The sequence below is a fragment of the Brienomyrus brachyistius genome, chromosome 1, assembly GCF_023856365.1.
Source record: "Brienomyrus brachyistius isolate T26 chromosome 1, BBRACH_0.4, whole genome shotgun sequence".
Taxonomy (NCBI): Eukaryota; Metazoa; Chordata; class Actinopteri; order Osteoglossiformes; family Mormyridae; genus Brienomyrus; species Brienomyrus brachyistius.
The window spans coordinates 10,297,058-10,313,208 of NC_064533.1; the positions used below are offsets into that span (position 1 = coordinate 10,297,058).

Sequence of the window (16,151 nt, forward strand, 5' to 3'; positions counted from 1 at the left end):
TGTCATGGTAATTTATACAGTAGCAAAGCCTGTGAATCTCTGTCCACCCTGCATGGCAACTTGTGTATTGTCTAAACCAGGAGGCAAGACATTTACATTGCAGAAGAAAACTCAATACATTCTGACTTCATTATGAATCATGTAGTGAAGCTGGTGATTGGGATATGCAGAAGTGGGAACTTGAACAGTTCGTAGCGGTGTCATTAAGCTTGCTGAACCGATGCTTTCTGTTTGACTGACAGAAAATAGTCACTAAAAATGCTAAATGTATCTGATTCTGAGCCTACTGCTAGACAGTGTCAGAGTGCTGTTCATTTCAGGAGGTTTTCTAAGGCCTTAGAGCATGCCTTTCTGGCTGCCTTTTTATATGTATGTTTTAACATCCTTTGTACAAAGCTATCAAAATACTGTATATAGATAATTGAAAAAGTTTAATATGAAAAGAAATAAATATATGGAATTAAACGTCTGAAATGAAAGGCACTGCTGAATTTTCTCTCTTTGTCTGATTATACCTAACTGCAACTGTCTCCTATTCCATGTTAATTCTCACTAAATGTGTGTGCGATGATTTCAACCCCTCCCTCCCTCCCCCCCCATCTCCCTCTTTGTGGTAGTGCAGTGGTTAGCACTGTTGCCCCCACGCCTCTTGGACCAGAGTTTGAGTCTTCACCATGGCTCCTTGTGGGTGGAGCTTGCATGTTCTCCCTGTGCCATTGTGGGGTTTCCTCCCAGTGCTCCGGTTTCCCCCCCCCCACAGTCCACACACCATGCTAAGGTCAATTGGGGTTATCAAATAGGGCAATTGGTACAGAGGATGGATGGATGGATGGATACCATAGGGCCTTGCTCTACCCTTGACCAAAGTACTTGGCTTAGATTAGTGAAGAAATCTAATTGTTAGAAGGGCTAAAATGCTACATTTTATAGGATAAATGTGTTTGATGTAGCTAAATTAATTTGTTTGCATAATACTTCAGGGTCAACCTGAGGACAGGTTTAATGTTGGTATTTGCAGATGTCTGACCTAAGGACAAAATTTGTGAGGAAAAAGTTGAATGAGGAGAGTGCAACTGTGATTTACAAAATCAGCTGAAGCATCATGACGCAGATATCAGCTCCTGTGTAGAGTAATGGTGTAAAGTTGTGCTTTGCAGACTTGGAAACAACTGCCACTAGTCAGTGCGACGGCTTTATGCATTTGTATGTGAAATGGATCCCTCAGGTGGTATACTGTGAAATTTGAGGCATCCTGCAAACTTTGTATAGCTGTGACAGTAGCATGTGTGATCACTCCCTGTAGTGGTTTAGTCCTGGGGAGGGTCCAGCTAGTTGCCACTCTGAGCTCTGCTCCCCCCTCGCTTTTATTTTCAGGTGGGAATTATGGGCTGTGCAACTGAATGCATACTTGAGGCATGTGGTGCTGGTTGCCAAGTGAACTTGTTGCAGTTTACGATAGCCGTCAGTGCATTATAAGTGCTTTGTGCAGGAATATCCCTCTGTGCCATCTTGGGGGTATGGTACATTCCTGGGTCGTGATTCCAAGAAATTCATCAAGCAGATTTGTCCTTGAACAGTATGACAGCTGTTGTACTGTACTCATTCAGTGTGGAAACAGGAGCAGAGGCACCAAGTGGCTCAAGGCTCTAACGGGATTTGTGGTTTTCATTCTGGGTAGCCCATGTGTCCAGGGTGGGGGGGCAGGACGTGTGAGCATTCGTCATGTTTATTAGTTTTGCTGCATGTTGTTGCACTCAAATCAGAAGCTTTCATTTGCTGATCGTTTTATGAACTTTTTCACTTGAAGTGGCCTTTGACAAGAATACACTTGGCTTCAGTGTAACCCATACAACCGATATCGCTGTTATTCTCTCCTATTGTTTTGGGGCTTGAAAAACGTACCTTATCCAAAATAATTTGTCCTTGTCTTTCCAGCCTCTTGTTTATAGACAGAGATCAGCTTTATCCAGACCAATGTGTGTTTAGTAGTTTCCTACACCTCCTATGTTTGTATTTGCATACGTGAGTGTGGATCTTTAGCTGAATGCCTTCCTCTTTGACTGTCACACTCCTGTTTCAGCACCTGTCTGGCTGTAACATTTGTGTAATGACTTCTCAATGCCTATCTATTTTTACTAGCTGGTTTGCTTAACCAGAACAACTGGTCTAGTCTGAACTAACCAGGAAATGACTGTCACAACTCACAAGAAACCTCATGAATGTAGTTCTGTATAAACGTAGTGTAAAATCATCACATATGTCCTGGAGTGTCTGACCTTTTAAAGCTTTTATTACAACTGTCAGTATGCTATCTCAGGTCAGTGTTTGATTTTTCACATTTCAACCTTGAGTTGTATCAGGACCTTTATTCTGCTAAATGTGGCCCGTGTTAAACTTGTTCTTTCCTTGTCTCGTAGATCTTCGCAAGCAGAATCCTCTGGACCCTTGGAGCACATCTGTCACTATGGAACAGTAGGCATGTGGCATGCTGAAGATGGCTTTTGATTGGTCCAGAGTCTGCCTCCTGGTTCCTGACTTCTTGCACATCTGAGGGATCTGTGCAGTTTATGGGAAATACTCGGTGTTGTCGCTGAGGAACGTCGTGGTCGCTTGGGACATCCTTTTCCCACTGTAGCTAAGAGTGCAGCGGAGGAGACATGGCGAAGAACTCGTACAGTGGGGTGAAAAATCATGAAGCCAACCATGATGGGGACTTTGGATGCTCTCTCAAGGAGCTACGCTCCCTCATGGAACTGCGTGGGGCAGAGGCGCTCCATAAATTGCAGGAATCTTACGGGGATGTCCAAGGCCTCTGTAACAGATTGAAATCATCACCAATAGAAGGTCTGTATGTACTTTGCGTTCATGTCATTGCAACTGCTGTGCATTATATGGAGCACACAGGTATACAGCGATTAGAATTAGTTGTTTCCCATCATTCTACAGTGATATGGTATTTATAGTGATGCTGGAAGTCACAGGAGTCACAAGTGCTGGGCTGTGTACACGTGGCCACTGCAGAAGTAAACCTGTCCCTGTGAGAGAGAAATGGGATGTGGGTTGCTGATGAGTGGACAATGACTAGTGGTGTCTCGCTGCCTGTGAGTGCACTGGAGTTTTGCTGCACGTCCCTGTGAGGATGCTCCTGTCTGATTAATGTATATTAGACCTAGTACCATTTTATGGGTCCCATAGGGTACATAATTGTGTTGCAGGATTTGCTAGTATTATTTTTAAATGATTTTGTGAATGATGGTGGTAGCACATAAAGAACTTGTTGCCCAGCAGAATAAGTATAGGCCCCTAGCTGAGACAGTTGTCCTGATCTGCTGGTTTGTATTTAATGGCACTGTACAGGCTTACATTCTGGATGCTTTTTTTTTTTTTTTTTAATGTTTTTGTGTAATTTTTTCTGTGTGGCCTTGATCTGTGACCTGCATATGCTAGAACTCGAGCCTTCAATTTAAGTATAAGGTTTTTAAAAGGTGGGAGGTATATGCTCCCTGTGCCCCCCTCCTTTCCCCAGGAGTCTGCCTGTGGAAGAAAATTGCCCTTAATGGGGGAGATAAGACACGCCTTTGAACAGGCTTGTACTGCCTCCTGGTCTTGCTTTGCTACAGTATGTCCAGTTTGTTTTCACGCCCCTGTGCCCTCAGCACATGTTCCCCAAGTTGCATGCTTTCCTCCACAGCCAGCTAAAAGCATAATTGGAATATATTTTAACAGGAAAATGCTATGGAGGGTTTACAGTGAACTATAAGCATGTTTGGATTTCTGCAGTGCTCAGTCCTCTAATTACATCGAGGTAATTATTGACAATTTACAAAAGTACTCTAATGCCTTACCTCTTGGATTTTGAGTGCAAATCTGTGCTTTGATCTTGAACTACCACAATATCAGAGCTTTTGTTGCCACTGCTGAGAACGATTCATCAGACCGCAGTATCAGGATCACTGCATGTGCACCGCTTTGGGAGGTTGGGTTGCAAGCTATATGAACTGTAGCTTGAAATTGCTTCATGCTGTTTTATTGGTGTTCACCAGCCTGTGCCCTGTCCCTGTCCATTTGCTCTAAGCCTAAGCCCCTATCTGTTTCCTCTCTGCCTAATCCTCCTGGGCCTGAGCTATTTTCCTCTTCCAAACAGGCCAATGGGGAGAATGAACAAAAGTGCCAACTCAGTGGCTGTCACAGCGACCTGTCTGCTTTGAGCCCACGCTGCTTTGTTACCTCAGCATAGATACTGCACTTTAAATTGCAGTCATGACCTTGATCGAACTCTTGGGGGAGGTAATTTAAATCTGATCCCAGATTAAAAGGCACCGTTTCCACTGTCCAGCTGTGACCCTGGGGCCTGTGCTGTTTGCAGTTGCTTTCCTCCCTGTTTCCCATTTCCCGTTTTAGTCTACTTCTGTTATTCCCTCATGAAGGCGTGGTTCTTATGAGTGAACCCTATTTTTATTGAATGTGATCTCCACCACCCTGCCTCGTGCCCATTGCTTCTGGGATAGGCTCCGGACTCCCCGTGACCCAGTAGGATAAGCGGTTTGGAAAATGATTGGATGATCTCCACCGTAGACCATAAAGGAGAGCCACTGATGTCAAATTACGGCATTGGTTATATTATCTCAAGTCCCTGAACCCAACATCCTGACCAATATTAACACTTAAACATGCAGCTCTTAAAAGCTGCATTTGTGGTTTTAAGGTTCAAAGGTTCTAAGGTTGAGTGTGACACATTTGCTCAGAGGATTATATGAAGTTGCTTTATTGGTCCATATCTCTTTGGACCCAGTTATGGAGAACATTGTGGGAACTTTTCTCCTTGATTGTGATCAGTGAGTTGTTAGAGAAACGTTCTCCCAACAAATATCTTTATTTGCTGTCCCCTTTCCCACTTCTTTCAGTAGTCCATGAGCATGTTGGAATCCTTCAGTAGTCCATGGGCACATTGAGGTGCATTGCATTAGGTCCACTTTGTCCATGTGTAAGGATGATTCTCACATTTCATGCTGGAATTATTATTATTACTGTCATAGAAGTGTAGTGAATCTGCTTCTGTGCTCCAGCAATATTCATCTTACCTTCCCTGAAACTTTATAAGCTCCAAGAGCTTGTTGGTGTGTTGGTGGCACCTGTGTGCAAAAATCTGCAGATGTGTTAGAATTTTCTGGGAAGCCTTGGCTGGAATGTAGTGGCTGGAAATGTGTGGTGGCGGTTGTGATCTGTAGCAGCCAAAGAAATGAAGGGCTTGCTTAGTGACATTTAAGCACACAATCACTTTGCTTCTTTCACTTGTCCATCTAGAGGTTGGGATATGCTAAGTTTTTTGTGTTGCTTTCCAAGCTAGAGCACTGCAAGACTCCCCTATTTTGAGAACAGTTAGTTCCAGCTCTTAGCATTGTATCTTTTAATTGCGTTAATATACTTCTGTCATTCATGCATAAATCCTGGTTGACAGAACTTTACTGTGGGGTTGTTGTGACTTATTGGTCTCTGTTATGAAGGCAATGTTATTGGCATCTGGAAATAAGGCTGTTTTTTAAATGATGATTGATAAAGGAGCAGATGTTCTTTTTTTATTTTTACAATAGAAAGTTGCTTTGGTAATCTGTAATCTTTCTATGTGCCAGAAATATTTAGCTTCGTTGTGGGGATGGTTCATCAAAGTGATTTAACAAGTTAAATTATCTTGGGGTCCATGGTTTGGTACAAATCTTGGTTTTGGGTCCATGGCTTGGTAGAACTCCGGTACAGCAGGGACAACAATTTTTGAAATTATTATAACTGCACAAAATTTAGGAACAATTGTAAACCAAAGGCAATACATATGCTGATTTGTCTGCATTTGTCTGAGACGCTTGTTTCCACATTTTATAATAATTTTAGGTTTTACATATTTAACAGTCATGATGAGCTACATTCCATTATAAATCCCATGTTGTCTACTATCGAGTGTGGTCATATCTGTAGCAATAAACAGCCCACTAATGTTTTTTTTTCTTACCATGGTCTGAATTTCCTGGCAAAAATATTTTAAATTGCTGTTTCTGCCTTGCTCTGGTCGTACACCTTCTCTGATGTTGGTAATGAGGTGGCATGCTTGATGTGTTTTGGTATGACAACTAACAGTCTTATTCTTATCAACTACTCTCTCTTCCATGCTGGTGTAATTTTATTAGGAATCCAAAACTGCCAATTATGACTGACTGTAACCAGCATTTCCTGTAACAACCCACAGCCGCAATTAACATGTTTTTCTTGATAATCGTCAGCTTGTGAATATAGTTCCCCCATGTCAATTGATGTATTAATTCGTTTTATTGATTATGGCAAACCGAAAATAAAGTACTGAATGGTACATAACGAATACTTTAAACGTTACAGCCTTACCATAAACATTTCTTGCCAATTATGAGACCCTGAAGCTGCTTTGAATTATCACTGTTTGTCAGTCAGTTGTTTTCTGGGGGGGGAAATCCTTAGTTGAATGTTTCAGAGGCAATTAATGAATAACATTCTCACTTTCAGAAATTAGTTGGGCTGCCGTGCACCAACCCTGTTTTCTAAACCAGTAACCAGTCTCATGTTAGGTAATGGTGGAACGACTACTCTCCCTTATAGCATGTATGCCTGATTTCTGTTTGGGTCGTTTAAAAATAGATTCGTAACATCAAGTCTCCTGTTTAGTTCCATTTATTTATTTATTTATTTATTTATTTATTTATTTTTTTATTTATTTTTTTGCTGAAACCTCTGGAGTTAGTTGCATTTACTTTAAATTAACTGAGAGAGAGGGAAATAAAAAATATTACAGTAATAGGGATGAGTGCTGGATAGTAACATTAAATGTGCTGATAAGATGCATGAAAGCAGCTGCTCTTAAACGGAAAGTTATAAGTCAATAGCAGTTTTAATGAACAGCCTTCACTTAGGTGCCAGGTGTTAAGCAAGACATAAATTAACATGACTGTTGGTCACATTCAATGTAACATCTAATAACTGGTGCTGGAGTTGGGGGCAGAATTTGCTTATTACTGGTAATGAATTAATTCCCTTGCAGGATTATTTTAGTGAACCCCCCCACCCCCATGCATGTGCAGTGTTATTGTGGTGATTGATTAAGCTTACATCTTTCACATGCAAACAGGTGTTTGGCTAAGCAGGGCATTCTTTTGGCAGATTTAAGTTTTCTCCCCCTCTAAAGTGTCTTTTCTTGTGACTTGCGACTTGAGTCCCTTTTAAAATGTCTAACCCATTTATTGGAATGCTGACACATTTCAGTTCCTCAAAATAAATTGTGATTCGTTTGAGCAAAACATTTCCCCCTCTAGTTTCTAAATTAACACACTTGTTAGTTGGTACGGTGATTATAACACAGCCTCGTGAACAGGAGGCAGTGTTTGTACTCGTTGTAGAATATGTATCTTTCTATTTCATGTTTTGCTCCCAGCTCATCTTTGTTAGCACCTAGCTACTGTTCGTGGCTTTGTAGACAATGTGTCCCATTCATGCAGGAAGTGGTATGGTGTAGTTTGTGGTCTAACTGAATCTAAAAGTTTCAAGTTACCACGGACATTCACTTTAACTGCATGTCAGCATGGACTGTAAAGGTTCTGTTGGCAAGCCGCAACCACTGCTCTCAGCATAATGACTGCACATACATTTTGGGTAGAATTCAAATTTGGGGTGGGTGATATGGCCAAAATGGCATATTAGGATATTTTTGATTAGAATCACAATCATGATATAGATCTTGATTCCTTTGTTTGTAAACCAACCAAATTGGAAATGTATGTAGTAAACCAGCAATTTTATCCTGACAATCACTGCTTGTAACATTAATATATTACACTTAAGGTATGTTAAGGATTTTTTTATACTAAAGTTTTGAAATTTTAGAGTACCAATGAACATTAATTGCTTTGCTAAATAAGTGAGCACTTGTGAAAGTTGGCTGTGTTGCCACCTATTTGTGTACAAAGTTAGCAAAGTACAGTCAAATGGTTCAAATTGGATTTCCCATATCCCAAAGCATTTCCACACAATTGGTCAGACCCTTTTTGGAAACCATTCTTCCTCATAAGAGGATGGACACAGACACTTATGGCAGCCCCCCCCCCCCCGTTGAGATGGCTCTCTAACTCTATCTAACTAACTGTAGACAGGCATTCAAGTTTTTATGTAATGCTCAGAGCAAGTTGCGGTTTAACTTGAAGCCCTACCAACCTCAAACATCTCTGTAACTTTGATTGTGTGTGGAGTTCACCTCTTTTGTGACTGACTGCTCACCTGCTATCTGGGTGTGAGTGACTCATGTTGGCCTTTTAACACCATGCTGTATAGCTGCATTGAGGTGTCGGGCCTATATTCAGGCCTGTAGTAGAGTCTCTCTCATGGTTTGGTCTCACCAAGTGATGGACACAGACACTTATGGCAGCTCTGAAAAATTGGTGATTAGCACATTCGTCTTCTGACATGCATGCTGTCATCCACCCGCTTCCCACTGTGCACTCCACAGGCTTCACTGGGGGATGTAACACATTCAGGGAACAGCTCTCTCCTCTCCGAAGGTGCTGGATGAAAGTAAGCATTGCTGCAGAGCTTTCTTAGGGACTCCACAGTCTAATCAACAGCAAGCTCTAGCTGATTTCACCAACATCTTTCCAGCCTTGTCTTTTGAGTACTGGTGTTACGAGTAGCTTGGGTGTGAGGTCATGGTCTAGCTGAGGCCTTGGAAGTGAGTGGTAGGAAATTCTTGTCCATATAAATGGGCACCGTGTATATTTCAGTAGGAAATGTCCCTTTTAAATATGTCAGTGTGAATGTCCTTTACATCACTGTTGCCCAATCTGTTCTTTGGGGACCTGCAGACAAACCATGCTTATGTTGCCTCCCAGCTGGTAGGGAGCAAAAATGTGGACTATCTGACAGGAAGCAGGGAGGGAGCAAAAAATGAGGACCATCTGTGGGTCCCCGACCAGATTGGGAAACACCGCTTTACAGCATAGTACTTTGTGAGGGAATGTTATAAACAAATTATTAATTTTCTAATACATGAAATCAAGTAGTTGAGGGACAAACAGGTTTCCTATCAGCCTGTTTTTGCTGGTCCTGCTGGGAATCAAAGCAAGCAGGCAGAAGCAGCAGTGCAGGATAAACCTTTGGCCTTTGCTGAAGCGATAAAAGTTGACTCATCAGCGTTTCATCTCTGCGGGAAGTGAGAGAGCGTGTGACACCCCCTCTTCCCCAATTACTGAACATGGCAGCATGTCTCTGTCCCATCGCACATCCTCATGTGACTCTGTTACAGGCTGCCTACTGTCCGCGCGTCTGTCCCTCTCTGTTTGGGCCCCTGCCCTCCTGCCTCCCGCCTTTAAAGCTCTTCCCCTCTCTCGTTCTTTATTTCAGCTTGCCATCCTCTTCATCTGTTCCTGTCTGTTCCACCAATGCTAATATTTATCTCTTCCATCTGCTTTCATTAATCGTCTAATCGATGGCAGTCTCTGGAAGCACAGAGTAAGTCTGCTTGCAACACAGGTGAAAGACCAGGCCTTTGCACAAAGGCTGATTTATTGCATCAGAACATATAACAGAGAAGCAATTGCATTTTGACTATATCTACTTGATATTTAATTTAATCCTCAGGGGAAACCTTTTCCCTTGTTCATTATCTGTTAGTGTTAGGGTTCTGTATGACCCGGACAGCCGCACAGCTCTCATTGACTGCTGTTCCCTGCAAGCCTAGCAGTGCTGTTGAGCTCTCTAACAGGAAGTTCCATTGCGTGCTTTCATGTCCTGGTAGTGGCCAGTTGCCTGGGCACCCACCAGGGTGGGGGCGGGCTGTGATTCTTGGCTTCCTTTAATTCTGTGCTTCCTACAGGCTTTTCAGAATCCCCAGTCTGTGTCTGTCTCGCATGTTCCTCAGAACATCATGGCCTGTTGACCAGGGCTATCTTGCCTCCCCCACTTTGATACGTTCTCTGCACAGAGTTTGCTGGTTCAGCCTCTGGACCGTGTCTGAGAGCTTGGCAGTGTGTGGTGTGACATGTGCCTCCGGAAATGAAACTTATGATTCACGCAGATACTTCTGAAAAGAAGAGTTGGTGTCACGCTACATGGATCGAGGAAGCTTTACTAATGAACAAGTGAAAGTAGTGTGCTCTGCTCATTTGGGCTCCTTTGGGGGCACTCCCCTTCTATGTATGTGCCGTGAAGTGCCCACACTGCTGTTCCTGGAAGTGGTCATGAGCCACCATGCCCTTTCCTGTTTGCGACACTCATCACACAGCATTCAAGCCTCTAGTTGACTGAATTCATGCTCCTCACCACAGCTAGGGATAACCTAACATAACTGCATAATGGTAATTAGGAAATTTTAAAAAATGTGCACACTTGTACAGTCAGATGTGTGTAAGCTTGTGGCTGATTTCAGGGGTTGACAGAGTATAGGTTTCATTTTGGTCTCCCACTGGGATGCTGACCTGGTAGCAGTGTGGGTTTTACAAGCTGAATGGCTGAAATGGTGTATTTGAGCTTTATCGTTTGAGGGAATTTCCCCTGCAGTTCTCCTTAGCCTCTCTTTGGGCTCCTTATCAACTTTGAAGATGTGAAGATAAGGTGTGGTGATTTAGGGCTGGGCACTTATGTATTTATTCGGTTTGATGCAGATTCACAAGCTAACAATTATTTGATTCTGCTTCAGTATCATTCCAATAAGAATGAGATACTGTATAGGAGTGTTTTGTATTTGGAGAGATGTTTAAAAAAAAAACTCTAAATATTTAGAAATGCAGTGTCACTGGGAACAAATTGTGAAAACCACTTAAAGGCTAAAGGCTTGTATACCAAAATGTTATTTGAGGAGCATATGGGTATAGTTTCTTGACAGAACCAATAAAATGTGTTATCAGACCTACTTGATGCATCCAGTATTAGCCATATGTGACCGATCCACGTCTGATACTTAGTCTCAAAAAAGAGCTCCTATTTCATATAAAATTTTTTTTGTACAATCGCACGGCAGCTCTTTCCCATTTTAGATGTGTTTTTTTTTTTTGCGGCATTCAAGCTGAATTATAATGTTGCCACTCAGTTTTTTTACTACTTAGTTGGGTATCAGCGCAGTGACTTCCACCTACTGTGACGTCATGCGCATACCCTTCACAGTAGGAGGAGCGCAAGAAAAGATGAACGATAAGAACATCAGAAACTGACGATCAGGGAGTATTTTATACGTTTGACAGCAGTTAGTAGCACACCAATTTGCAACCTTTGTAAAAACAAAGTTTAGAGAGGTAGAAGTATAATTTAGCGGGAAAATCTCAATTTAAAAAAAACACATGCAATTGAGCGAGAGCGCGAGTAATATGAAAAAGCAGTGGATGATTTGGGAGTCGCTAGCTTGGGCTGTTTTGTGCACTTGCTACATCTTGATACAGGGGTGGTTGCTATCACAGTGACGTGTAAGTGACACTGTTATTCAGTGGGAGATTGTGGGGTATTTTAAGCATTCACTACTTGCGTATCCTCGCTTGGAAGATATTCAAATTGAACTGTAAAATGCCTCACGCTTAAAGCAAGATGTACAAACGAAGGGAACAGTATATGTTTCTAGTATCCTAATTAGATTTCTTTGGCATACATTTTTTCATCTGTATTTACTAGTTTAAAAATATTCATATATGAAGTATATGTTATATCAAAATATTAAAGCAAAAAGAGCACTTGTACTGGACTCAGTATTGGCAGTTGTGTATCAGAATCAGATCAGAACTGGAAAAAAAGTGGATCGGCCCATTCCTAAAAAAACAGCCTTTCACTTTCAAAGTACATAATATAATCTCTTATTGAAAAGAATATCTGAAAATAAAAATGACCAAGTCTAAAAGTCACATGCCATGTTTCAGAAGGACCTGAACTTGTGCCAAAATCTGTTTAATTGGAGTAACATACAAGTTTTGTATTGTTCAGGACTGGGAATTGGCCCTGATCTCACAGATCAATTTGCTTTCAGTTCACAAATGTCCGTCTTGGATTCCACTTAGACTATTTAATCTACCCTTCAGACACATTTACTATTGTGCAGTCAAACTAGAGCTGGGCGATATCATATTGATGTACGCGCAATAATCATCGGGGCTTCAGATCAAAGGCGAAGCAGCTTTTTGATACTATACGGGTACTTATTTACACCCAGTATTTGGTAAGCGAGTTAGTAGTACAGCTAAAATATTAATGAGATGTGTTTTGTGACACCCACAACTTAGTAATCTTTATTAAGTTTGGTTAGCAGAGCACACCACATCATGCTGTTTGGTATACCAAAGAAACAGTGTCAGTGAAGAAAAACAGCTCAGCAGCCTTTTTTTTTTTTTAATCTTGTGGATAAACAAGGTAAAAAGACGTTGGTGGTGTGGTGGTACTTTCTGCAGTTTAAAACCTGACACGTTTATTTAAACAAGAATATGCTGAATTTGCCAACTTTTGACAATTCGCAGTTAATATTTTAGTCATACTATAAATTTGCTAAACAAATTGCGGGTGTAAATAAATGTCTGTATAATACCAAAAAAGTTGGCATTTGGCCAAATGTTTTGCTTGTCATCTGAAGCCTTGGTGATTATTGAGCATGCGCGATATAATATCGCTATATCGCCCAGTCCTAAATCAAGCCAGAACAACTGGCACAGCACAGTAGCGTTAACATTACATGAGTGTGTGTGTGTGTATGTGTGTATGTATGTATATGCATGTTTTGTAATAGCTCACAATTCTGAGGAAAATATTGCTGTCTTGTTTTGGACTGCAACAATAATTGGGCAAACATCGATTACTGGGAAAAACCTCTTGTCTTATTCATGTTGTCATGCAGACAATGTCTGATTGTCAGATCAAGTACTCGTATTTCTGTGAAGGCATTTACATTCGTGCACTTTGCCTTTGGTGTGTCCTCAGTAACACTGCTAGGTTTATTTGCAATGATTATTCGGTTAGCGGAAGGGATATTGATGTGGTCTGTGAGTGACACATTTCATAGAATGAAAGTACGTAAAACATTCATTCTGGAGCAGTTTCTACAGCTTGTCAGATGTGGTAATGGTGCCGTTATGGAGCTTAGGTTACACCAGCCGCTAATGGTGTATCGTGTGTAACAAGGTCTCATTTTCTTGGCTGTGTCACTGTCCTTCAGGCTGTGGGCCTGTACACCCATATAGTTCTGGATGCTGTGCTCTGTGACCTGTTAATCATGTGACTCTTAATGGCCACAGATCCGTGCTGATACAGTAGAGGGTCACTATGACTTTTCATGTGTAATGTGGAGTACTTTGCTGAGAGGCAGGCGTCGCGCCATATAAAGTATCCTGAAGAGGGCTGTCGTCAGAATTAATTAAAGCGTTTTATTCTCGAGTGGCCTTACCTGAAGCCCTCTGAGTCGTGTCTTGCAAATGCCGCGTTCTGCCATGTATGTGTGTCAGGAGCCTCATGATGTATAGAAATGCCATGCATCACTGTCAGATGTTTGTCTTAAACTCAGATTTCCCCTAATTTACACGTGTTGTTTGATCCTGTTTTTTTTTTCTTCTGTATGTTATCCCTGTCTTTTAGAGGACCTTGGTTCCTAGTGTTGTGCTGAAATATAGAATTATTTGCATTTTTACATTATGTAAAAATACTTGCGGAAATTTTCTAAACAAATATATATTTTTTTTCTCCCCCCCAGGATTGAGTGGACACCCTGCCGACATCGACAAGAGAAAAGAAACATTTGGAATGAACTTTATACCTCCAAAAAAGCCAAAAACCTTCCTTCAGTTAGTGTGGGAGGCATTGCAGGACGTAACGCTCATTATTCTTGAAGTGGCAGCCATAGTTTCTTTAGGCCTTTCTTTTTATAAACCTCCAGATGAGGAAAGAGACCGTAAGCACCTTTTATCTGTTTAACTCTGTGATTGTCTGCTCATGACCTGGGTGTGAACCTATTCCTGCCATGAGCGGGACATTGCATTGTGCTCCTGAATTCCTGTTGTGTGTGTGTGTGTGTGGGTGTGTTGCTCTGAGTGACGTCCCGGGGGGTTTGTATCGCTCATGATTTAAGTAAACATCGCCGGATGGTCAGTTTGACACCTGTGATCTGCGGTAGAGGTCTGCTAGTGTATGTGTGTCGCTCTCAGCGTGTGGGTGTGTGCAAGATTCCTCCAGGCGTGCAGATGACTGCTCACGGCCCGTGTTTGTGCACCACAGACTGCGGCACGGCGGCAGGTGGTGTGGAGGATGAGGGTGAGGCTGAGGCGGGATGGATTGAGGGAGCAGCCATCCTTCTGTCTGTCATCTGTGTGGTGCTGGTGACTGCCTTCAATGACTGGAGCAAGGAGAAGCAGTTCAGGGGCCTCCAGAGCCGCATCGAACAAGAGCAGAAATTCACTGTTGTCAGGGGTGGCCAAGTCATCCAGATCCCAGTGGCTGAGATCGTCGTAGGGGACATTGCACAAATCAAATATGGTATTGCTCCCACTCCCCAGCCAAATTTAAGTTAATTACATTTACGAAAGGCTGATGAAATTGTTACGGAAACTAATGTAGGCAAGACCTGCTTACTGTATTTTATGGAAACCAGCCGGCCATAGTAATGGTGTCTAATGCTATTGAGACATGAATACCTGTCTGCTCTAGGTGACCTCCTGCCTGCAGATGGCGTGCTGATCCAGGGAAGTGATCTCAAAATTGACGAGAGCTCTCTGACGGGGGAATCGGACCATGTAAAGAAGACGCAGGACAAGGACCCCATGCTGTTGTCTGGTATCCATCACCTGTGCTTCTCCCTCTCTAAAAAGCATTCATCTTTGTATTGTGACCTGGTTAACTCCGGGAAACCTTCGTACTCTGATGGCTTCTGAAGTAGCCAGTGTGCCTGGAAGACAGACTGTAGAAATCTAACTTTGTACTCAAACCTGTGCAGCTGGACTCCAGCACTCCAAATCATCACCAGAACAATTGGATTTATTCATTCTTCCTATCACCTCAGTTTCTCGCTTCCCCCACAGGAACCCACGTCATGGAGGGTTCTGGCAAGATGGTGGTCACCGCGGTGGGGGTCAACTCTCAATCTGGAATCATTTTCACGTTGCTTGGGGCTGAAGAGGACGAAGATGAGGAGGAAGAGAAAGAAGAAAAAAAGAAGGAGAAGAAAAGTAGGTAGAAAGTGCAGGATCTAATCTGTTCTGGGGACGCCATCGGGCCATCAGACTGATGGCCGTGGGCACAGCTGATTTTGGGGGGCAGCTGCTGAGAAGGGTCGAAAAAGCAGAAGGAATTGTGTGCTGTGGGGTGGCCGTCGTCATGGAAACGGAACAAGCCTCTTCACATTAACCAGAGGGTGGTGTGCAGGAAGGATGTTCATGTTTGAGGTTGTGCTGAGTGCTCCCCCCTCCCCACGCTTTAAGGATCAGACTGGAAGACCTGTCCTATTCAGAACTGCTCGTTACACTGGAATTCCTTTACAGTAGAGAATGCCGGAATGAAGCATGGAATTCGGAAACGGATCCAAAAAAGGCAGCTGTAGACAGGGGGCTGGGTTAATTGATCATTTTTTCATCTTCAGTGCTCATCTATTCTATCCCAGTTAATGAGCCTGTGCCATTAAATCACAGGAATTAAAGAGACTTCCAGTGACTGTGTTGGTATCTCTGCAGAATTTCAATAAAATGTCGAGTGAAATGAGAGGAGGTACAGGAGTTTGGGGGGGGAAACAGCCCTATTGACTCCTTTTGGAAAGGGCTGTGTTCTGCTGTAGAGTGCCATGGTCAGCATTTGCATAACTAGAAATAAGTTCAGCAACATAGACTAAAGTGTGTCTTACTGATGAGTCACTGACTTGTAAATCTACTTCCAACCTCGCAGGCAAAAAGCAGGATGGCTCCATTGAGAACCGCAAAAAAGGTGAGTACTGCTTTTCGACTTGTCACTGTTTTACAGTTTGGCCTCAAAAACTGTGCCAGTTTGAATCTGGGATTTGTTTAAGATTACTGGCTCTGTGAAGCTTGAACCCCCCCATGGCCTCACTACAGCTCCGGGCTCTGCATGCTTGTGTGCCCCCACCGTCCGTGCCTGCCCGCAGGGCCAGGTGCTGCACAATCCTGTTAGCGTGATTAGTG

General features: G+C 42.6%; 1 protein-coding gene across 6 annotated transcripts in view; it reads left to right on the forward strand.

Annotated features, from left to right (window-relative positions):
* atp2b1a (ATPase plasma membrane Ca2+ transporting 1a) overlaps positions 1–16,151 on the forward strand; it is a 38,902-nt gene that overhangs the window by 8,605 nt on the left and 14,146 nt on the right. For all 6 annotated transcript variants that reach the window (XM_049019209.1, XM_049019217.1, XM_049019199.1 and 3 more), the window contains 6 exons: positions 2,418–2,844; positions 13,721–13,918; positions 14,242–14,499; positions 14,671–14,796; positions 15,042–15,188; positions 15,898–15,936. In XM_049019209.1, coding sequence (XP_048875166.1) covers positions 2,658–2,844; positions 13,721–13,918; positions 14,242–14,499; positions 14,671–14,796; positions 15,042–15,188; positions 15,898–15,936 — 955 coding nt within the window. In that variant the 5' untranslated portion in view covers positions 2,418–2,657. The remainder of the gene's footprint in view (positions 1–2,417; positions 2,845–13,720; positions 13,919–14,241; positions 14,500–14,670; positions 14,797–15,041; positions 15,189–15,897; positions 15,937–16,151) is intronic.